At 39.0% G+C, this 24,609-nt stretch overlaps 3 protein-coding genes across 11 annotated transcripts in view; 2 read left to right on the top strand and 1 right to left on the bottom strand.

The window, feature by feature from the left end:
- Positions 1–1,013: 1,013 nt before the first annotated feature.
- LOC103475809 (uncharacterized) lies at positions 1,014–7,106 on the bottom strand. Its single transcript, XM_008427693.2, has 8 exons — positions 6,691–7,106; positions 5,128–5,354; positions 4,295–4,838; positions 3,581–3,767; positions 3,122–3,361; positions 2,218–2,389; positions 1,811–1,959; positions 1,014–1,637 (listed from the first exon to the last, which is right to left on the bottom strand). Exons 1-8 carry the CDS (start codon positions 6,955–6,957, stop codon positions 1,543–1,545), a joined length of 1,881 nt encoding a protein of 626 aa, XP_008425915.1. The 5' UTR covers positions 6,958–7,106; the 3' UTR covers positions 1,014–1,542.
- A 2,321-nt stretch (positions 7,107–9,427) lies between these two features.
- On the top strand, positions 9,428–10,088 carry h2ax (H2A.X variant histone). The gene has a single exon (XM_008427692.2). The coding sequence runs from the start codon at positions 9,520–9,522 to the stop codon at positions 9,946–9,948; it is 429 nt and encodes a 142-aa protein (XP_008425914.1). The 5' UTR covers positions 9,428–9,519; the 3' UTR covers positions 9,949–10,088.
- Positions 10,089–12,843: 2,755 nt separating this feature from the next.
- Positions 12,844–24,609, top strand: part of phldb1a (pleckstrin homology-like domain, family B, member 1a) — a 34,628-nt gene continuing 22,862 nt past the window's right edge. For 7 of the 9 annotated variants that reach the window (XM_008427685.2, XM_008427690.2, XM_008427688.2 and 4 more), the window contains exons 1-6: positions 16,708–16,802; positions 16,899–16,905; positions 19,389–19,487; positions 21,490–21,613; positions 22,375–22,545; positions 24,425–24,550. In XM_008427685.2, the coding sequence (XP_008425907.1) occupies positions 16,723–16,802; positions 16,899–16,905; positions 19,389–19,487; positions 21,490–21,613; positions 22,375–22,545; positions 24,425–24,550 (607 nt within the window). In that variant the 5' untranslated portion in view covers positions 16,708–16,722. Of the gene's footprint in view, positions 12,992–16,707; positions 16,803–16,898; positions 16,906–19,388; positions 19,488–21,489; positions 21,614–22,374; positions 22,546–23,790; positions 24,010–24,424; positions 24,551–24,609 lie in introns of those variants that run through there. The other 2 variants (XM_008427684.2, XM_008427689.2) reach the window with 2 other exon arrangements.

Below are 24,609 nucleotides of genomic sequence, written 5' to 3'. Positions count from 1 at the left end.
TATCACACTTTCAAAATCTAATTTATTGCAAATAAATTATTTTTCAAACATCAAGTTGTTTTTGCATTTTGTTCCAGAATTTTGTTTTTTTTCTTTCTTTGAAATAATTTGTATTTTATTTTTTTTAACAGTAAATGCTGTTTATTGGGACATATAGTGCTTTGCAAAGGTATTAATAACCCTAGAATTTTTAACCATCCATCCATCCATTTTCTTCCGCTTATCCGGGGTCGGGTCGCGGGGGCAGCAGCTTCAGAAGGGAGGCCCAGACTTCCCTCTCCCCAGCCACTTCTTCCAGCTCCTCCGGGGGAATCCCAAGGCGTTCCCAGGCCAGCCGAGAGACGTAATCCCTCCAGCGTGTCCTGGGTCTTCCCCGAGGCCTCCTCCCGGTGGGACGTGCCCGGAACACCTCACCAGGGAGGCGTCCAGGAGGCATCCTTACCAGATGCCCGAGCCACCTCAACTGGCTCCTCTCGACGTGGAGGAGCAGCGGCTCTACTCTGAGTCCCTCCCGGATGACCGAGCTTCTCACCCTATCTCTAAGGGAGAGCCCAGCCACCCTGCGGAGGAAACCCATTTCGGCCGCTTGTACCCGTGATCTCGTTCTTTCGGTCATGACCCAAAGCTCATGACCATAGATGAGGGTGGGAACGTAGATCGACCGGTAAATCGAGAGCTTCGCTTTTTGGCTCAGCTCTCTCTTCACCACGACGGACCGGTACAGCGCCCGCTTCACAGTAGACGCTGCCCCAATCCGCCTGTCGATCTCCCGCTCCCTTCTTCCCTCATTCGTGAACAAGATCCCCAGATACTTAAACTCCTCCACTTGAGGCAGGACGACCCCCCTGACCCGGAGAAGGCACTTTACCCTTTTAACATTTTCTCAATTTACTGCAGCAGTTTCGCAAAACAGGATTTCCAGTTGAAGGTTAATTCAAAGTCCCCCGACTTCTATTTTAAAAGCCAGTTAGAAACACATTTAAATTAAATTACATTTTTTCTTTTTTACCATTATTAGTTTCCTTTTTATGCATTGCTGACTGTTGTGAAGCACTTTGTGATTTTGTGTCTTGAGAGATGATATATAAATAAGGTTTTACTTACTTAGAAACTTAAGTGCATTTTCTAGGATTTAACATGATTTTATATGTGCATAACTGAAACGCAGGGAAAATTAAAAGTAGATTTGCAATTTTTTAGCTACAAAATAATGGGGACAATTGCCAGCATTTGTATTCAGCCCCCATTACTCTAATAAACCTAAATAAAATCCAAATTACCTTAAATGTAATGAGAGCCAATAATGTAGCTTTATGACCTTTATGAATAATGCTGTGTGTCACCCTGAACACACCATTCTAAGAGCAAAACATGGTGGTGGCAGTATCATGCATTGGGCTTGCTTTTCTTTAACCTGGTTATGGAAATCGGTCAGAGTTGATGGGAAAAATTATGGAGTTTAAAACAAGCAATACTAAAAGAGCAAATTTTATCTAACCTGGAAACAAATGCAAGACAACGACCCGAAACACACAACCAGAGCTAAGAAACAGAAGCTTCTGTAACTACAATGTCTTCATAGAAGGGAACCTCCAGCCGCATCTGCCACACAAGCTCCATCAGGTGTCTGACGTAGTCTGGAATGACGGGACAATGGAAGCATTATGGGTAAAAGTCAAAATCATATTCCCAAAAAATAAAGCAAATATTGACTGCCATATGTGGCAAACACACAAATAAGCTCCAAATGATGATTCATGCAAGATTTTTGCTTTGGATGTCTTGTTGCAAACTAAAGAATTAAACTCACCGTATGTGTCAGACTCCTTCACAGGCCGAACCACAGCGCCACCTTCCTTAAACTGTGGATAGGACACCTTCCACCGCTGAGCCCTGTCCTGTTTCCTGGCCTGCTCCTTCGCCATGTTCTCGTTAAAGTGGAGGGCTGCCAAAATCAGTCTGCAAGCACAGGTGCATCTCAAAAAAGTTAGAATACAATAAAGACGTTTAATCAGATATTACTTTTTTTTTATTTCAAAGCAAAAATCATCTAAATTACAAGAACTAGTTTCCATTTTTTCATGATATTCTAATGTTTTTAGATGCATTTGTATGTAAAATCACTTTTTCTCAAGCAACATATTCACAAAATGGCCATTTGCTCTCATCTACCCATCAAATTATCCATTTATTTGTCCGAACAAACAGTGAGCATACCTTGCTTCCAGTGAGGAACGAAGGAAATGCCCATGTTTACTTCCGAAGAAGCAGACGACGTTATGAAAAGACTGCAGGTACGACGCCTGCTCTGGAGGGGACAGCTGGCGGACATCCGCCAACAGCCTGGAGCTCAGGACAACCGCCTGAATTTCTTCCTGGGCTCTGCTGCCTGTCGACATGCAGACATTAGGGGTCTCATACAAGCTCATAGTAAGAATTCAATGGAAATCAATTCAATGTAGGGCTGCAACTAAAAATTTGTTTAGTAGTTGATTATTGGGATCATTAATCGAATAAAAAACTTGGCACATTCTGTAGATTTGTCATTTAAGCCATTAATCTTATTTTATACAATATTGGAAATAAATGAATATGCAAATAAACAAGTAATTGAATTACTTTTATAAACAAGTAAATATTTTACTGCCTAAAATGCAATAGCAGAGCATTCCTGCAGTGAATGCTTGATCATTTGAAGATTTATAGACTAATTGTTGCATTAACCGACTAATAATTGGATAGCAAAAGATGCATAAAATTTCAGATGTCAGATGAAGCTAAAACTACGGCACTTTAGGAGTTCTGGGTAGAACATATTTACAGAACTTTATTTATCTTAAGTGCAAAATGCATAGTTTTTATACAGTTTTGCTAACGTAATTTGCTCTCAGTATGTTTTTCTTTCAGCAAAATGGCTTCTTTTGAGTCTGTATACTCCAGTTAATAATTAATTACTACTTTTTCAGACGATTATTAACAATAACTACCACGATTATTCTGATGAACCATTTCAGCCATGCATATCTATCTTTTATATGCTCCTACTTAAGCACTTCAGCACCTGTTATGGTATTTTTTTCTGATAATATGCAAGTTGCATTATTTGCCTGCGAGTACCCACCGTTCTCCACCCACTGTCTGTTCATCTGTCCATGCTCGCACCGCGGGAACATGTCACCATGGCCCTCGTGGATGTTGCAGACGTGACGAGCCACAGATGTCCATTTCTGCACAGCCATGTCTGCGTCCCCGCCGCTGGTGGCTGCTGTCCAACACAGATGGTTGGAGATAGCCTGAGCCCACAGCCCCACTGTAGCACAGCCTGGCCTTTTGGCCACTGCCACGAGTTTCTTGAAGATGCCTGTAAAAAATAGCTGATTGATGTTACCCGTCTTTTCCATCAGAAAAGAGACCGGCTATCAGGGCATTAATGGTTTGCCGTTACGCTGATGGTCCACCTTTTGCATGTGAACAACTAGTTTTGGATGTCAATAGCAACTGGTTGAATCACATCAATGTTGTCTCAGTATTCAGGACAAACCCTTTGCTTCTCAAATTTGTTTTGAACCACAGAACTCACCCTTGGAAACATGCCATACGTCAAACCGCTGATTGATGTCGGGCTTTTCCGTTTTCAGCCATTTGCAGACCTGCACATGTCTGTCCGTGATGAGTTCAGCTACAGTGAGGCCATGTTGCTCCAGGAAGCAGAGCCCCTGTTTCAGGCCCTCCAACTCCACTGCTGCGCTGCTCTGCACTTCACTGCACTGAAAGACGTAAAGAAGATTGGAAATAATCCATAATAAAGGTAAAGGTCATTTTATTTATATAGCACATTTTCTGCAACAAGGCAATGCAAGTGCTTTACGGGAATTAAAAGGAAACACAAACAAAAATAAAAAACCAAAGGAAAGAGCAAAAGAAGAAAAAGAATCTAATGTTGATCTAAAGTATGTAAACTAGGTGCTCCTGCTCAGGGTTGCTAGATAAGTATAAGTAAGTAAGTGTCCTCTGGACTTGTGTGTTGCTAGATAAGTAAGTAAGTATATTCTCTGGACTTTCTAAGCGTGCTCTAAATTTGTAAAAGTAATGAGTACTCCACAGTTTATAAGTAATAATAAAAACTAAATATTCCTGTTCTGGAAGTTTCTTTCTGGATTCTAGGTTCATTCTGTTTCCTTTTCTGGGCTGCAGTAATAGGAGTCTCTCTGCATAATAATAGATCAAGTTTTTGAGAATGTCTCCTCTACATAGGCATAGTCATTTTTAGTAAAAAAAAAAAAAAAGGATATACCTCCACTACATGGGTGGTGAGCACCGCACCAGTATTCATATCCATCAAGGAATAGCTGCCATATTTGGTTGTAAGCCCTGATGAGCAGCAGCGAGCGTCTCCGCCCAGTCTTAGTGGCGTTCCCTTTTTCTTCATAATCATGGCCTGCTGCTTGGTGTTCCAAACCCTCTGAATAGCAGGGATCAAATAGCTGCGCTGCAGACTGAAAAACGTCTTCAAACTGTAGATTCCAACGCTCATGTGTCGGAAAAGGTTCAGGGCGATTGTTGGTGAGCACCCACTGAACAATGTGGCTGCCGCCATCATCAAATTGCCCACCGGCATGCTGTTGTGGGCCGGCTGGCTGTACCACACCCTGGTGTGTCCGTCTGTCCTCTTGCAGACACTGCTCACAGCCACCATGGTGCCCATGATCTGCTTCATCGTCACTGTGCAGGCCCCGGAACAGACAGCACACACGGCGAACAGCGTCCTCAAACAGCTTTCAAAGACAATGAATTTACGCTCCGCCGCTGGGCAGGTTTCGGCCACGTCGTCCAGGTCACTGCAACATTAAAAAATTACAAATAATCTGTTTAAAATTGATTGCAGGTAGTGCTGGGCCAACATTGAATTGTGATATGTATACTAGTCACCATAATCATGCAAGTTTGTCTTCCCAAAATCTTTTTCAATTAAGACAGAACTGTATTTCTTAAGCAATAAGTTTTTGTGCTTGTTCAACATTGATCATTAGTAAGAACATTTGCGACAATATTACATTAGTAGCATTGATGAGAAATTAATCATAGAAATATCATTTTACTTGAAAAGTGTCTATGAAACCAACATACAAGTCCTCATCCTCAGACTCTTCTGTGCCAGGTGCCCAGTCCGGGTCCTCCTCATCAGTCTCAGGTTCCTCGTCACTTTCAGGGCCGTTGCTGTCCTGGTCATCTAGGGTGGGAGTCAGAAGCATACACTGAATACCAATTTCTGCAGTCTGTGGTGTTGTGGATGTTCCTTGGGACTTCATCTCTACTACACAGGAAGTCCCAACCGATCTGGAGACAGATGTGCCCTGTGTACAGGGGAGAAACAGGTAGTGGGCCTGTGCACCAATTATTAATAACAGAACCAAACGAAACATCTTACCAAATAAGAAAAACAATACCAACAACAATGGTAATCATACATTGATGATGCAACACATTATAAAAAGAAGGAGGCTCTTAAAGAGACAGGGAACAATTTCAAGGAGTTTTTTTTTTCTTAACCACTCCATATTTGATGGAGCTGAAGTTACCTTCAGGTTGTGGCTTCTGATTCAAGAAATGGTTAAAGAGCAATCATCCCACGTAATTTTTCCACTACAACCACTATGCACTTCAGACCTGGACTAGATCATTGTGCACTGATTGCAGAATATTTAAAAACAAGCTTGTGATTTGTGAAACCTTTAATTTGCGAAACTTCAGAAAAGGGTCATATTAGGGCAATTTAAGCAGTTTTTATGCATCTGAAACACACTACAATTGAATTCTCTGAAATGTGCATTATTTGTTGTTATTTAAACTTTTAACTTTCTGCGTTCTCATTTTTTCTTCTTCACAATAGTGTCATCCAGATTCATATGAAGTGCTGAAATCACCCTTTATTCCAGTAAAGGTTTCAGAAATCACAAACTTGGTTTCTGCAATCCGCGCAGAATAATGTCCAGGTGTTGTAGTTTTATAGAGCAGATTAAAAATGACCAAGGTGGTGAAAATTAAGTGGAATCGCTCTTTAGCCATTTCCCAAATCGGAAGCCAACTTTGGAAATATACTGCTCAAAAAAATAAAGGGAACACTTAAACAACACAATATAACTCCAAGTAAATCAAACTTCTGTGAAATCAAACTGTCCACTTAGGAAGCAACACTGATTGACCCGACGAGGGTCCCCGTTGTCAATCAGTGTTGCTTCCTAAGTGGACAGTTTGATTTCACAGAAGTTTGATTTACTTGGAGTTATATTGTGTTGTTTAAGTGTTCCCTTTATTTTTTTTGAGCAGTGTATATCCAACTGCTTGAAATTGTCCATTGTCTCTTTAAGAACCTCCTACCCTTTCCTCACGTCATCACAACAAAGCCTCTTCATGCAGCTGACATTCTTAGCTACGCTGTATTTTGTTCTGCGAAGAAGCAACATTATATGATGTCGCTTTTATTTGATATAAAATGGCAACTCTATCTGGATATAGCTGGACCTTATGCGAATGATCCCATGTAAAAGACCCAAACCGGAGCGAGTACAGAGGCTCTTACAAGGCGTTTCAGCCTGGTAGTAAGACAGCTCCAGGATACACAAACCATAGATGGCTCATAGACCGTTCAAACATAAGAGCACAAACAATGCGAGTTGTTGTTCCGCTTACCTGTCCCCACTCAAACGGTTTAAGCCTGGTTGGTATTGCATGGTCTAATAGTGACAGCCTTCCTATCAGTCCTTTATCAAACAGGCCTTTGTTTAGAAAGCTGTCATCAGTAAAGTGTCTCGCACAAATATACCAGTTCTTTTTCGGAGGAGGGAAGTCTCCAAAAATAAAGTCCAACCATTTCTGACGAATCGTGCCATCCTTGGGAAGCGTAAAAAGAGGGTAGTCGCCTTCGCATCCAAGAACGCATTTCCTCCAATGAGGCATTTTCTAATCCGAAAAGAACTGGACTGGGAAGGGKTTTGAATGTTGAGCACCGCAGATGCGCAGTTCCACCGGGTGTGTTTGCTGATTGCCGTTGCAGCTGGTTTGGTGAAACCATGTGGGGGAGTTATGGGGGAGGGGAGATCTGTTGGGTAAAGACTGAAAGCTCCGAGGCGGAGCTTTGGGGGAAAAGGCGGCGTTAGGGCACCCCCGAATGGCTAACACGGGAGATGCAAGGATTCCTCAAACAGCATAAATGATTCCAAGCAACACTCTGGATATGTTTTTGATGAGGGGATGATATGACATGATATAAAGCAAAAAAAAAAAAAAAAGATTTATTTTGCTCAATCCTCCACTGGAAAAAGAATACATATAAAGAACAGAAAACGTTTCTGCGTTAGAATGGGCTAGTCAAAGTCCATTTGTAAAGAATATGTGGCAGGACATGAAAACTGATGTTCACTCATGCTCTCCATCCAATCTGACCAAGGCTAAACTGCAAAGGAGAATATCTAAGAAAGTCAAAGTTAAAAGCTGCTAACATGTAGTTAAAAATGCTGTTCAACAAAATATTGATTCTGAAGGGCTGAATACAAATGTTTGTCTCAATTTTGACATTTTTACTTGTAAAAAAAAAAGCACTACTTTTTGCTGCCATCACATGATTCAAATAAAATATGACCATTGAAATACTGTATTATTACATTTAGTACATTTAGCTCATGTTAACAAAACTGAGTTGGTTGGAATTTTGATGCCTGAAATTACATTTCATTTTCCTTTTTTTTTACTGACAAACAGCATATTGAAAACAAAAGATATCCAGTATTGAAGAACAATGTTTATTTCATCAGATGTAAATTCTCACTGGAACCAGTTAGTGGCCATTTCTATTATCAGAAGACGACAGGAAGGGGGTGTTACTGCAAGGCTTAGAGTGGGTGATGGGTACAGATCTCTGTTTCAAACTTGCTGTGAAAGACATTTCTTTGTTTGCCTCTGCAGAGGTTGATGGTTTCCGTTGAGAAGATCTCTTTACGTGTGTGTGATCGTTGGCTGTTGCACCTCTGCAGAGTCGTTTCAGACCTTTTGTCATTCTGATTCTGGCCTGGCCTGTTCTGCTCTTGTCCTCGTGCATTTGTCACAAACCTGTGGTGAACATTTTTCATCTATGTTTCTCCTTGTAAGAAAACAAGTGATTCTGGATTTTGCTTAACCACACTTTACTATAAATAGTGGTTTTAATTACACAAGACTAATGGGATGTGCTTTTTATTTTCCTTCCAATTCCTTCATTCTAAATTATTGTATTGTGAAAACAGAAAAGTGAAGTTTCACACAAAGGCTAAAAGAGCAAATAGGCTACACTTTTTTTGTTTGGAACCCCCAATAATTGCTGGGCTCCTCAAAATGTTTCATGCATTACCCTGAAAAAGTAAAATTTCAAAGGTAATTACAGAACAGTAACGCATATTTCTCTCTTTATAGGAACGTGAGTAACACACAGTTTCTTGCACAAATGTTCAAACCTTGCACACCCTTTTATAACCCACATTTTTTATTTGGATTTTGTGTAATATAAGAACTTACAGAAATGTTTACAAGTGTTGTGTAAGGAAAATTTCTCAAAAACGTTTGTGCTCAAAACAACGCATACTCCAGCACCTAAAAAAGTCTAGTATTTACTGAAGAGAGCCCAGAATAAAATCATGAGGCGTYATGTTTAAAGCCTTTCCATCAGCTATAGGGCCACAAATAAATAAAGGACAGTATATGAAAAAAAATATAACGTATAATTTTTATACCGCATCACACATATGCACTACTCTGTGTAGATCTACAACATAGAAGGATCATCCCACTAAAATACATTACTGCAACATGTCAAAACGTGGGGAAAGTTCAAAAGGTATGGAAACTTTTGCAAGTCACTATTTATTTTGAAAGAGGGTTGTAATTAAAATATTTTTTCTTAATGCAAAGCATATATTAATACACAGGCCTGTGGATTTATTTATGYTTATTAGTCAGAATTACATGTATAAAAATTATTTTATTACTTAGTATTGTGAACAAGAATTCAGTAACAAATTGGACTCTAATGAAAACAGAAATGATCCAAAAAGGCCGTATCTTTTCCAGCTGAGCATAATTTATTTTAWAAATTACTACAAGTTTCAAAGTGAATATATTTCCACGCGGAATTTTACAATGGCGCCTAAAGTTTGAAGCTGGAGGGAAGTCACTTGATTGGTTTTTTGTGTCCACCCAAACAGTTCATCCATTGACAATAAGGAGGAAAGCAACTAACCAATCGCTTTTGATCATCCCCCAACACTCATCTCCATTGGTTTAATGTAAGAAGTGATAGGCCAATTGTTATTGATTTTCTATCGGGATTGACCTTTCAGATCCAATCAACTAAGACTATCTGCCCATAGCAACCAATCACAGTAAGGGGCGGGATCAAAGTGAGGTTTATATCCAGGTCATCGCTACTTTTTTTTTTCTTATCGTTTGAATTACCTTTACAGTTCTGCAATTTGAAGAAACGGCAAGAAGATGTCTGGWAGAGGAAAAACCGGAGCCAAGGCCCGCGCTAAGGCTAAGACCCGCAGCTCTCGTGCTGGTCTCCAGTTCCCCGTGGGCCGTGTCCACCGTCTCCTCCGCAAGGGAAACTACGCTGAGAGAGTGGGTGCCGGAGCCCCGGTCTACCTTGCCGCCGTTCTCGAGTACTTAACTGCCGAGATCTTGGAGCTGGCTGGCAACGCGGCTAGAGACAACAAGAAGACCCGCATCATCCCCCGGCACCTCCAGCTGGCCGTCCGCAACGACGAGGAACTTAACAAGCTGCTCGGCGGCGTGACCATCGCTCAGGGCGGAGTCCTGCCTAACATCCAGGCCGTATTGCTGCCAAAGAAGACCGGTCAGTCCGCTCCGAGCTCCGGGAAAGCGGGAAAGAAGGCCTCCTCTCAGTCTCAAGAGTACTAGCCAGCTGGCTAATGACTGCAAAACCAAAGGCCCTTTTAAGGGCCACCCATCCTCTCATAAGAGCAACTTTTCTGTTAAAACTACTGTCTTGCCTCGCACGATTTGCCTTGTCTATTTAATAAAGACAATTTTTTTTCTAATTTGGTCTATATAGTACTTGTTGCCCTCAAAGTAGCTGCCACTTGCTAGTCCTAGCGATAAAAATGCTGGGGGAAGCTAATCAATTATCCTAGTTGGCATTGGTCATTTCTAACGTAAACGGTTGGGAGTTGWATTATGTGAATTTGGCCATGYTAACGGTACAACTTTGGAAGGTAATTATTGAAATCTTACTGTGATACTTCCTGGTCTGTTCTAGCTGAAATTTATTTAATGGGATGAAATTTACTTCAGTCTTGTTACTAGGGAGTTGCTTTTGCTTTAATGTTGCTACTAAGGTTTTTGAGGCCAGCAGAAATTCTATGGCACAGTGGGTTTTTTTGGTAATCTGGAGTATGACTAAGCTAAAATAAACACCTTTATTTCCTTTAAATTTTAAGATGGTTTGGTTTAGAACTATGACATGGAACCTAGTTTTGCAGTTGGATAAGCTATAGCATAATGAGACAAGCTAACACTGTACGACTGCATAAATAAACAGGGACCATACTTTWAAAAATCAACTTTACCCTTTTTGTCCTTGATTGAAAAATGATATTGCAATAATTGTAATTTTTTTGTCTTAAGTCTAGTTCTTGGTGTCTGGATATTCCTTTTAATTTGATGTCTTTTAATTATGCAAACTTGAGGCTTAAGGAAACCTAAGTCAAAACCTGATTAATTGGGTTCAATACATGTTTAAATTTTACGTTCCACATGCTATCTGAATTGAATGTCTCTTTCTGACTTTGTGGTTGAAGTCAACAAAACATGTTTTAACGGATCTATGCATTTCCCAGGTGTTTCCTTGTTGCACGCGAAGAACACAAACATCTGCAGCCTGTTTACCACCACAAACAAAAACCGGTTACGTGCCAGTTCAGTTCTTGTAGATCATGCCATCAATTCACAAGAAGACAAATGGGTCCAATATTCGAATCTAATATAAACAATTTAAGTTAGGAAAAAAAAACTTAGGTTGGTAGAGAACCCAAGATTTGTACTTCAGTAAGAGTGGCACTTCAACATATTTTTTAAAATGTTTAATGAAGTAAAGTATTTAGCAAAAAAAGTTACTCAGTTACTGAGTACTTCATCACAACATGATCAAATATTTAAAAATGATATCCTCAGTAACAAAAATWTAAAGTTRTATGTATAGTTATATGTATTTTAAAGACTAATATGCAAAAAACATTACAAAATRGCAAATTCAAGCAGAAGAAAACCTTTTCCAAATAAGTTTTTTTAGTGTAAAACTTATGAAACTGTTGCATRACACAATAACACAACCACCTGTACATTTTATATTTCTCAAAATAAAAATCAAGATAAGGCAAATAAATGAGTTTAAACATTTATTTGATGATTGAGTGATATTAATACTAATGACTTTTTTGTATTTTGGCCTCCTTCAAAAAATAAGATGACATAACAGTTTTATCATGATTACTATTGCAACAACACATTATCAGTAGGGTAAAACTAACCTGTCTCACGACGGTCTAAACCCAGTTGCAACCAGATATTTACATACAGTACACTGCGTAAAAAGGCGCATTACCTCTTTTCACTGAATATAAATCAAATATTTCCTGGTTTAGGTCAGTTAGAATGATCACATTTGTTTCAATTTGATAAACTCAAGAAAAATGTGAGATGTTTTTTAGATAATTTAAGCAATTAGATAAAAAACTCATAAACATGCCATTGCTTAAGCTTACATGCCAAAAATACTGTCTTTATTTTGATAAAAAATAATTAAATCATCAAAGAGATCATGAGGATAAGACCCCCACAAGTCTAGTTCATCCTTGGGTACAWTTTCCAGATGTTTAAAGGTGTCACATTCAAATAATTATATGCCAGAATAAGGTGTTTTACTTTTACTGATGGGGAGAAAATGTGTATTATGATCGTAAAATGCAGTTCACATGGYCTGCCACTAGGGGCTGACTGTTTCCTATGACATGAGCAGTTGAAGAACGTTGACTGTCCAACAGACAATTGTCTCAAAGAACCTTTATTGAAAATGAAACAATAAAAATAAAAACCACCCATTAGATCAAACTATTTTTTTTAAGATGATAGTACTATTTTGCAAGTAACCTTAAAAACTGAGATTATGTCACAAATGTTTACAACTCAGAGATTCACCCACCGCTTTCTCTCCTTTGTCTGGTTTTGTCACTGGCTGGCAAAAATAAGCAGCAGCATGATGCAACAAGTCTGAACTGAACCCAGACAGGCTGAACCAATTACCCCGACCCTTGACAACGTGTCCAACACCAACATCCAGGCTAAAAAAAAAAAGAAAAAAAAGAAAAACGCCTGCCTGTGAACCAAAGCTTCACTCACCGCCGTGCCTCTTAAATTTAACCGTCTTGTTTTTTCTTCCCAGCAGTTTGTGGCTGAAGGAAATGTTGGTAATTTCATGGTATTTCTGTCACATCACAAGAGATATGTTAGGCACATATTTTATATCTGAGGATGAAAAACTAAACAAACTGTAAAAGGAAAGATCAAATTTGATGTTTTTGTCTGCTCTCTAAATGGAAGAAAAGTTCACCCCTTTAAATCAAGATGGTTTCACAAAATATATGTTCAATTTAACCTTTTAAGTACTATAAGTAGCTACAGTATATGTAAGTTAAATAGAGAAAGTAACAATAACCCGGGAGAGAAAGAAGGATAGAAGGAGGGATGGACCTCGGATGTGTGGAGGCGCACTAAAACATTCACTTTGAAAGTAAGTGAGCAGCAGTGAAGAGAGAACAGCATGTTTCCATCCCTCAGACKACTGGGAGACTTTTCACATGACGTTTTGGAAAGATGCCCCACTTCACGTCTTTAATCTTTGGGTCCAATCTCTCTTCAGGAAAGAAAACTTTCTTTCCCAACTCGGGTAATTAAAGTTTTWAAAAAAAGTAATGTGCTTTTGTGCTGTGCGAGTGCGTACRATGCAAAGTGCTAAAGTCATAATTRCTGTTTATCCTCACTACTTGTATATTATGTGGARTTTGGATTYGTCTTTATYGCTTCCAGTGTTTCAGTTTTCCATCATTGTCTTTCCTAGCAAACATTTTGTCCAGTAATTTTTCAGGAGAGTGGTCACAGGTGGGAGTCATGTGGCTTAGAGCAGATTAGAAGTCAAACCCAGCTGGCTTTGTGAATGGGAACTTTTYGTTGCGTGAGAGATCKGGCTGCCTTTGGGGCTTAGGAAACTAGTAATGCGCTTTGGTGGAATTACAGTGCGGTGAAGTATTTCTCTGAAGGCAATGCGAGGTGCACATGTGGCTGAGGCGGTCAGTTTAACACATAAATACGCTTTGATCTGAGCCATTTGATTGCAGCATTGGCTGCATTTTTAGAGTTGTTGTCCTGCTGAAAAGTGAAACTTCAACACAGGCTGAAGGTTATCACCCAGAATTGTCTTGTACTTAGCTCCACAGCATAAACCCTTTCTGGTTATGATGTGGCAACATGTGATAAAAGTTTGGAGCGGTATGAATTCTATAATTTACTTTAGATGTGACTGAGATGTACAGATGTCTATTTGGGTTGTCTGTTTCAATATCTGATTTGTTTCTGCACAGCATAAGAATTGTTTTATACTTTCTGACGTGTAAAATTGGTCACATTGAAACAAAGTAATGCTCTTGAACCCCTCACAGACATATGTGACCCATCTGTAAATCATGTCCTTCATCCAGATGGTATGTCTTGTCCTTAGTTCATCCTCCYAGCATTCACAAAAAGCTTGGACTGGTGACTTTTGAGTTTAGGGTTAAGGATCTAGCAAAGGCTGTGTTTGCATCTGTTAAGGTTGGTGCATGGGGCACGATTTGAGCTAAGTGTGGGGGGATGTGCTTCAATTAAGGGCAAGGAAGTCCCTGTTTTTATAGGAGAATAGATAATCTGTAACTTCAGTGCAAATCATTTTCTTTRACTAAAATAATTATTTTCACCTGCTGATCTTTGCTTTTAAGCRATGTTTGTACARGTTACACAAAACGACTGATCCAAACCATCTACCAACTGTGACTTGTAACCCAAACAGGAGGCAAGTCAAAGCCTTCAAGAGTCTGTAATGATCTCACCATTTCAACCGAAGTCAGGAATGAGAAAATAATATAAAAAAAATTATGTGCAGGCTTCATTACTTCTTTGGGAACTTTTCCATATTTCATTGTTRTTGACCTTGCAACTCCACCCTTCTGAGAAACATATACTTAAATAGAGCATTTCCCTTCTGTCTGAGTAACATGTATGTAAAAGACATTAATCACCAACAAAGCCTGACCTTTTGTCATTTTKTTCGGCCTTAGTTTTGTTGAAACTTGAAAGACGCTTGTGTTAAAAAGTGAGACTGAGCTATTTTCCAAAGCTACAAGGACAGGCGTAATCTGTTCCAAATGAGTCAAATNTTGACCTTGCAACTCCACCCTTCTGAGAAACATATACTTAAATAGAGCATTTCCCTTCTGTCTGAGTAACATGTATGTAAAAGACATTAATCACCAACAAAGCCTGACCTTTTGTCATTTTKTTCGGCCTTAGTTTTGTTGAAACTTGAAAGACGCTTGTGTTAAAAAGTGAGACTGAGCTATTTTCCAAAGCTACAAGGACAGGCGTAATCTGTTCCAAATGAGTCAAATKAGATACTCRTTATCAGACCTTACTATAGCTGAATCACAAAATCACAAAAGCATGAAATCACAAACAAAACCCCAAATGCCAGCGTTTGATCGGCTCAATGGCCACCCAGGACAAAAACATTGATGGTAAACAATCCTCCCTGTAAAAACAGGGAWGTCAGGAGAAATGACAGCAATGATTTGGAGACCTAGCAAAATGGCAGCCTTTTTGTGGATTACAAAGCTCTCCGTAGTGAGCCAAGTCTCCCTGTAATTTAACAGTCTTGATTGATCATTTGTGACCAAAATTCAAAGTCCTCGTATTCTGACTGCATCCAGGTAGACATAATACCTGCTGCCTTTCTAGCATTTTCAGTGAAGAAACAGGAACAAAAGATCTGCTGATGTTCATGATTAAAAAAAAATAAAATAAACGGAGATCAGTAGATGTTTTGGTCCGATTGAAGCCACTTAACAACTAAGGTAAAACAAGGCATTTGTTTACTTGAGAAACTTTATGCTCACAAACAACTTCTGCCATCGCCTGGATGATCTGATTGCTACATCTGCTAGCGTTGTCATGGTCATAACATGAACTGTGCTGTATTCAGGTTATTGCTTCCTTTGAAGAAAAACTCTTAWTGGTTCCTGGGAAAATAGTTTTGAACAATAAAATGTTTTTTATTGGGTGAGCAGAAATCTGCCTACTTCTTCTTCTCACCTTCATGCATCTTGTATATATATACTGTAGATGTGTGTGGAAAAACTAATCATGCTGAGAACTAAAGACAGTAGCAGTAGTTGTGATATATGAGCAAASATACCAGTCATCCAGGAAGTGATTATCCGACATACTGTGGTTGTTGCGATCACAAAGGACTGTGGCCGTAGCGCAAAGGAACTGTCATTCTGTTTGATCTATTTCTGAATTCTGAATTTGATCAAGGGGAATTTCTGAACTTTAATTTTTTGACAACGGTTGAAAAAAACAACAACTCCAGATTTATTGCCATCTGGTGTTTTGTCCATCATCTTTTTCCTCCTTAACTCTCCAGGGCTTCTCTGGCCTCGATTTTATRCTTTAAATATTACAGCTAAATATTTCTGTTTTCTTAACAGTCCAAGATCAGGGGAACTCACTTGTTGTGTGCTCTGTCCAGAACAGTCGTAAGGCTGACATTTTTATAAATTAGACTTGTKGTTGAGAAAGTCTCTGTGGAGTAAGAAATGCTTTTTGTGTTGTTGTTTTTTCCCGAGCAATTTAGCATGCGAGTAGTTTGACAACATCGTCCTACAGAGCAACTGACTCACATTTTCAGTCGTCTCTGCAGACTTTATGAGTCTACAGTCCAACTTGTTACTTAGCTGCTAGTGTTTGTTTGTTTTCATTTTCCTCAGTGAGTCATCATCTGCTTCATTTCCTCCATCTCCTTCCTCTCCCTGGCCCCCAACCATGGGAAAAGYCTTCTGAGATCAATAGAGGACTCTTTCTCCCACTCCCATCCACTTTCTCTGACTTTGTCAGTGGGCCAAACRACGCTCCACAGGGACATCTGAAGAGACGTGTTTGCTCACTTCCTGTGGGACATAGTATTTCTCTACTCCATCATCACAGATGTTAAAAGAAGAAAGGTTTAGTTTTGTCCCATTGTAGCCCACTTAGCTGGTTCATCACACACTGTTGCTCGACAACTTCCTAGCACTAAAATACTCTTGTTACATCAGTGTAGGGGTCTCACGGGAGGAACTCGGACATGGCTCTGGTCTTGCTGTTAACACCTGTCCAACCTTATCTGGACAATAAGGCCTTGTAGCGCTGAAGTGCATTTTAAAGACCCTTTGAGATGAGACGTTGTGTAATTTATTTAACTGGTTCTTCTGTTGGATACAGAAAGGGAATCAATAAACAGGAAATCTGAGAACGTTTTCGAAGGGCATGGCGATAAACGGTGGCCCCTCAGCTGCGTGTAACTCTGATAGGATGTAATTCTGCACCGGGATGGGGAGGAGAACGAGCTGGGAGGAGGGAATGAGTGGAGAAACTCACAGAGTGAATGAAAGGAAAAAAAACAGCAAGGGGTAAGACATACAGAATAATGAGGGGAGTGCTTTGGGAATTAATTTTCTTCAAACTAACTTATGGATCCTACTTCTGCCTGGACTCTGCTACAATAGAGAAATGGTAAGAACTGCATGTCTGTTTGAAATAACTACTTTTCAGCTTTCTTTGCAATGGTTACATGCTGAATATATAAAAAAAATCCTCGCTTTCATTTTACTGATTTTAAAATGCGGTAGCTTCCTCTGTTTTGTCGGCGTTTGCTGCTAGCAGAGGACTTTAAAAGTAGCAGTCCAGACTGTGTAGCTGGCAGTATCTATTTTCAGAAGCCCGTGGCAGCTCTGAAGGGCATTACTGCCCCCATAATGACAGGTTACAGCGCAAGGCCCGGCATTTTCAAGCATTAAAACAGCTCCCAGGCCTGGGTGTGTACTCTGTATCTCTGAGGTTTGTGGCAGCAACTGTGTGTTGGTGTGTGTGTGTGTGTGTGAGTCAGGCAGACAGGGGACACATTACCCTGCCCACTCTCCGGTCCTGTGTCTGCGTCTCAAACAGGGCCGGCGTTGACAGGCAATTGGGCTGACAGCAGAGGCGTCAGGGCTCCAGTGTCAGGACGGTACAGAGGGAACGGTTTGTTCTCCGGGTCCCCAGGGTCCTCTGGGACTCGCACACTGAACACGATTGTAAGATGCGTGCGGTTTCAGCCGGCAGCTTTGTCTGGGGGTGACATCAGACGCCAGCTGAACGGCGTGTTGTCTCATGCGGACTAAAGTTGGAGTGCGGAAGTTGTGGAGGGTTTCTGGCTATTTTTGTAGTTATTCTAACTGATAAGTGATGACAACTCACTTGTTTTTGGTGCGTCGGTTCTGTGATAATCACAGAAAGTCAAAGAGTAGTCTAGTGATTTATTTGACATGTCTTGCAAACAAACAGAACGTTTATTGTTTTAGAATGTGGATCCCTCTAAAACAGACTGCAGAAAACAATGGCAGAACTTTTTTCTTAAATATTTAAAGGTGTTCATAACTCTTAGACATTTTCACATTTTGTCACATTACAATCACAAACTTCAATGCATTGTTTGTGATTTCCTTAAATTATAGACTATTAAATTGATGCATATGTATTAAGAGGAATTAAGTTAGCTTTCAGGATTTTCTTGTATTTACTATTATACTCTTCCTGTCAATTATTGCCATTTTTCTGTCCCTATCAAAGCACAACATTATGCTGCCACCACCGTGTTTCACTGTGGGGATAAAGCCACAGTATCTCCTACAGACATGCAATTTTTTTTTATTTAAACGAAAAAGTTCAATTTTAGTAGCATCTGAGCAGAGCACCCTTTTCAGTGCCTCTTCTACCTGTAAACATTTATGGAAGTAAATATGTGCCATCAGAATKTTTATAAAAAATGCATCTGARACTTGAATGTTGTATATTTGTGCTTACTTTTTCAATTAAAAAAATKTCAGTGTCATTATTTGTACATGTTTGCAATTTTCATTTGTTAAAAAAAATTGCATTCCTATTTCAAAGTGATGACATTTTCAATATATAGATTTTTTCAGTGTTAAAAAATTTWGCATATAAAAAAATTCAACTTTTAAAAATTCAAATGCAATATTTTCAGTGTCCTAAAAATTCAACTTGCTCAAATTCGCTGTCTCAAATTCAGCGTCTAAGAATTTGCTGTACAATTTCATCACTTTGAAATAGGAATGTGAATTTTTTTTAACAAATGAAAATTGCAAACATGTACAAATAATGACACTGAATTTTTTTTAAATTGAAAAAGTAAGCACAAATATACAACGTTCAAGTTTCAGAGGCATTTTTTATTCAAATTCTGATGGCACATATTTACTTCCATATTGTGGATGTAAGGTCACAAATGATGAAAAAAAAAATCATTGATTTAAATATTTTTGCAAAGTTCCTGTAGAAATTTTCTCTGACATGTAAAGAGTCAAACACACAGTCAGCTTTCCTTCTTTATAGACTAAACAAACACCAGGCTGTAGGMGGTTCTGTCTAGTCTGTGCTTTTTGGGATGCAGAGATGTTAGTGATAGTGGAAGACAGGGATGAAAGCGTTTATAAAAAAAACATGTTGTGTCATCTGGGTTGCGTATGTGCGCGGCTGGGATTGTGCCAGGCATGGCTGTTCCTGGCGGGTGTGTGTTTTCTTTCTGTCTGAAGAGCAGACAGCTGAATCTAATCTTCTGCATCTGGCTGCGTGTTGCGAGATCTGAGTCACTAACTGAGCGACTAAACAAGCAGAGAAGAAGCACTGATATGAACTCTGAAGTGTGTTCGAACCTGCAGAGCTCCTTCCCTCCACAACGAATGAGACATACATCGCTTCATCGATTAAAGTATGAATCTCTTTGGACTTCGGCCTACATGGATGAGGGAATGAATGTCGTTTTGTCCATAGTTCTGGAGAAACAATTCTTCAGTGTGGTGGTTTGGTCACATGGGTGTATAACTGGGGCAGAAGGGTTTCTAAGGAAAGCACTGTTCCCATTGTAGTTCAGCAGTATTCCCAGCGCTCCCATTCATGGCCTGAAACATTGTGTGTGTGGGTGTGTATGTGTGCTTTAGGATCTACATGTGTCAGACTCTTCTGACAGTACGGCCGACATGGACCGCATGAGGAGGAATAAAGTGGAGCATGAGCGTCAAACCCATCAGGTCCTACAGGTGAGTTATTTCTTCAGGTTTGATCGAACAACATGTGATGTGCTCAGCGGCTTTTGCTGCCCTGATCCTACTAATCTTAGTCATATGTGTGTATTTAGTCCTACGTTCCTTTGACATTTACTTTAATAACTACAATATCTGCTGTGGTGAGGCTGTAGTGAGGCTGTGGTGGTGTGTCGGTACCCAAAGCGTGCCGAGGAAAACACCACCACAACACAACACAAAYCAGAGGCTGATTGAGCCATTAATCTGAGTCAGAGAGATTCTGGCATTTTATTCAGTTTGAGTCGAATGCTGATGGTACAATCTGAATGTTGCAGCTGAAATGCAGACATATTGAACCAATTTTTCAGCTTCTAGTTCTCAGCTGACAGCACCAGGTGAGTGAGGTCCACTGCTGCTCCAGGTGTTRTGCATTCAGACATGGCGGTCAGCACACCTGGGGTTTAACATCTGGTTAATCTAGCTAGTGTTGACCTCCTGTCCTCTCAATTCAGTGTGATCATTTACCTTTTACCGCTGATGTCAACATGGTGGTTTTATCATAAAAAGCAATTAAAGAAGTGTGCCTAACAATTTGACAGGTGATAGAAACACCTGTCAAATTGTGTATTTTATATATATATATATGGACCCCTGAAAACCTCCTGGTTATTCCACCAAATATTTATTTCTGAACTCTTCCTGAGTTAAAACATTAGTTTTGTTGTTTCTAAATGAATGTCAACTTGTTTTCTTTGCATTATTTGAGGTCTGAAAGCTTTGCATATTTTCCATTATTTTGACCATTTCTAATTTTTTGCAAATAAGCAGTATATTTTTGCTTTGAATTTTATAGACATGTTGTCAGTCGTTCATAGAATAAGAAAGCAATGTTCATTTTACTCAAACACATACCTATATAGAGTAAAATCAGATAAACTGATTATTTATAGTGATCTCTCAATTTTTTCCAGAGCTGTATATCTATATGTTTGCATATATATGTGTATTCAAACTAGCTATAAATATATAGGTATATTATATATGAACCAGACTTTAGAAAGGTTTTTCAAATCTTTGGGACCCTTTCAAAGGGATCCTTTAAATTTGACCCTCTGTGGATGAAATTTACCCACAGTATTATTTTTGTGCCTGTTATTTTGCTTTACTTATTATATTTCAACAGTCCTGCATTATCAGATTAGAAGTGTGTATATGCTGTGTATGAGGCTATTTTAGACAYGTTTGCAGTGTTAAAAAAATGCCTAAAAACCATAAGCAAACTCCAAATACTGCATCTTGATTATGTCGTTACCATGATGAGAACTTTCATAATAACTATGCTGCGTTTCCGTCTGATTGCCCTCATGTTTTCTTTTTTACTAACCCAGTCTTGAAAAGATTAAAACTGCCACAGTGCACAGAGTGGTGAGCGATGGTTACTTCAGCTGCTGCTGCTGCTCACACATGTGCAGCAGGCATCTGTGGTTTCAGTAGCAAAGCATCGGTGATGATAGCTGTGTTTCCTACCATCCGCAGCAACTTTAAGAAAGTCTCTGCTCTTAAATGGCCACTTTCAGAAAATAACTGCAGTTAAAATGTGGAACATTAACTCAATCTGTGGTAAAAGAGTTTAASAGGCTTGTGACCGAATATAAACCTATACTGCGTGTACTCGGTGTTAAAATAAATACAAAAAAGTCCTGAATATTTCCAGGTTTAATTCTTAATCTTTTTACATCTGGTACTTCGGGATTATTATGCTTTGTTAACTTACTCAGGCAGCCCAACTTGATTAACTATAACATATCTTTTATGAGGTATGATGAGAAATCACTCACTTAAMAAAAACAAAAATATAAACAACTAAAGTTTAAAGAACTTTAGTTAAAGAAATAACACTTCACCTCATTGCTAGGGTAAGAACAACTTTGTATCCAAAATCCCCCTGTTATATTTACTGGTAACCTGACAGAGTAGATATGAAATAATGTTGATTTTTTTGTGTTTTTTCTGACAGAATACTCCTTTAGATTTGATTGAAACGGGCAAGTCCTTGAAAGTTCAGGCAGAGCGCCCCCATCTGGTCAGCTTGGGAAGTGGACGCCTGAGCACAGCCATCACTCTTCTGCCACTGCTAGAAGGTACAAATGCTCATGTTCTGAGTCATAGTTAAAAAAAAGTAATACACGTTTATAAATATAGTGTAAAGTAAAAATGACACTAAAGTTAAAAGTGCATTTACAGCTAAGCCAGCTAATAYGGAATATTTTGGACTTTTTGAATACATGAATGAGTTTTTAAATGTTTTCTTTTATTTATTYCTACAGTGCATTTAAAAAGTATTTTAGAATATGGTACATAATTAGGAAGAGGTAATTAATTTATAGTTTGTTTCTTTTGTTTTTTTAGTTAAATAAAAATCTGAAAATGTGGGGTAATTATGAAGTCTAATTCTGTACAAACTGTTCAAACTTAGTCAGTTTGAATSAGGGTATCTTTGAACATTGGTTATGCAACACTTGACTTGTTCCAAATATTTACTTGGATTTATGTCTGAACTTTAACTAGGCCATTTAAACACATTAATGTGCTTCAGCTGTATGTTTATGGTTATTGCACGGTGGGAAGACCCCAGAATATGCTTCATCCATGAGTGCTGGTTGACTGATTTCCCATCATGAACTTTTTGTCAGACTAAATGTGACTTTTCAGAGTTTTTCACCTATTGATAACATATTTACAAATAGCGTCTGTGACTCTGCCCATGTGGACTTGACCTCTGACACTCTGTTGGCCTTGGCTTTCCTGACTTTGACCTACGAAACCTTACAATATTTCTCAGAAGTATCCGGTGTTATAGCTCTCCAGGAAGTCACTCAATGTTTTCTTTTTCTGGTTACAGGGAGAACCACGCTGGGCAGCGATGGGACAGATATCCCCTTGCAGGGCCCAGGCATAGCAGCTCAGCACTGCTACATTGAAAACCAAGCAGGGAACATCACTCTGTACCCATGTGGAAACCAGTGCTCTGTGGATGGGCTTCCCGTCACCAAACCCTATCGCCTCACACAAGGTAGGAGATAAAAAAGTAGATACATGTTACACCTGAAGTAAAAGCAACATGCAGCAAAAGTAAACCCATGTCCTTTCAGTAACATGCAAGCTTACAAYGCTGGTCAGGAGTTTCATTACAGGCATGATATTATATTAAATTTGTCCTCTAATGCCTTTTGACTAATAGCTCAACAACAAAATAAGTTTGACTAATTTTCAAAACAAGACTCGAGGGTAAGTCTGAACTAAATTTTCTCTAAACCAAACTGGTTGAAAATACATAACCTCAAATCTGCAACCCCAACATGTTTAGCTAGCACTTAGCTAAATATAGCTAACACTAACTGATAGCTAATATGTAATGTTGGCTATAGTGTTTGTAGGTCACATATAAACCAAACTGTATATTTGGCTGTCTGAAATGTCAAATAAATTCAATTTAAACATTTTAGGGTCAGAAGAAAAAGATTGAAATGTTTGGGTACAGATTTAGCATGTTTGGAGTAGTGAAAGAAACTATTTCAAACCATAAAACACTCCAACACACTACTGCAACAGACTGCATGTTCTGTTCTTTGTGTGGGAAATATTTAAGTATTTTTCGGTGTGGAGTCTTGAAACGTAAAGTCGCGTTGTAGTCAGTTGCTATGGCAACGAGTCTGCGTGTATCTTGGCTGATGCAGAGAACGAGAAAGTGAAAAAAATAATAATAAAAAAATGATTTTTTTTCCTTAAATTGATCAACTCAGCAGCCAGGTCTTGACACATTTAGTTGTTTAAACACATGACTCAATTTCAGAAGCAGGTTATATTAGATAACATTAAAATTAGCCAAATGTACATGAACAATGCCTAAAAGTTGTACCTGTGGAATGAAACCAGTTTAAATTAACTACACTATTTGTGATGGGAGATGTCGACAGTTSAGCCAGAAGTTTTTCGGAGGCTACCAGAGGTGCAGAATGTTACTTGACATTAATCCAAATATATGTTGAACCTGTATGAATACCCCTGTGGTTAATATTGACCATATATTAAAATATACRCCCCTAGTTATTGTTTTTCTTGTATAATCATAAGACAGGGTGCATCCAATGATGCATTTGAAGTGTTAATGTAAAAGTCTGACTGGYACTGTACCATAAAAGAACCACCAGCAGTCCCTCCCCCTCCGCCTTCTCTCCATTAAGCCCGGTCCAGAACAGAACAGAATGTCATTCGAAGCCGGCATGTGTGTGTGGAGGCAGCAGCTGCTCAACAAGAATATTTCAAACTTGTTACTCTAATTTAAAGGACAATCGTCACATTTCAAACAAGAAATTGTGACTGGGAGGCATTTCAACCTGGAAACAACGCGGAAGCTTTCGGGACTCTAAAAGACAAATGTTAAACTTTCTCTGGAACAAATACAACTGGAAGTGAAGCTTCTGCATGTGACTTTCACGATACAAAGAGGGTAAAAATGCAGTGAAGTCAGAAGGAGGTAATTTGACCAACTGTTTTTGTTGAATTTRCCAGTTTATTTAGATAAATACATCATTAGTTACTGAAAGCTAAGCTAACTGTTCTGAATATTTTTATGTGACTGTCTRGTTTACACTCAGCAAACTAAATCAAATCATCTCAATTTTAAGATCTGCATACAAATCAGCAAAAATATATTGTAGAATACAAGTTAAAATATATAAAAAAAAGTATAACATATTAAACATTTAATTTAGATTGGGTAAACTGGTAACACTTTACAAAAATARACCATTTAGAATTAAAAATATTCAAATAAGCAAATGTTTTTGTAAATTTCCGTTGCTGTGAAAGCCAKGACCAGACATCTTTACTTATAAACTCATGAAATTCAGATATTACATCTCTGTACATACGCCTGTGTTTCCTGGCAGGGTGCATGCTGTGTTTTGGTCAGTCTGCCTTCTTCCGCTTCAACCATCCCGAAGAGGCTCAGAGGATGAAGAGTATGCTGCCTGCAGGGAGCCTCAGAGTGAACACAGTCAAACCGYTCCCCTCTGGTAAAATCACAAGCAAACAAGCAAACAAAACGCATAAATTCCCCATAAAATTCAGATAC

Source organism: Poecilia reticulata, linkage group LG14 (assembly GCF_000633615.1).
Source record: "Poecilia reticulata strain Guanapo linkage group LG14, Guppy_female_1.0+MT, whole genome shotgun sequence".
Taxonomy (NCBI): Eukaryota; Metazoa; Chordata; class Actinopteri; order Cyprinodontiformes; family Poeciliidae; genus Poecilia; species Poecilia reticulata.
The sequence above is the reverse complement of the archived record's forward strand: the minus strand, read 5'-3'. Positions and strand labels throughout refer to the sequence as shown.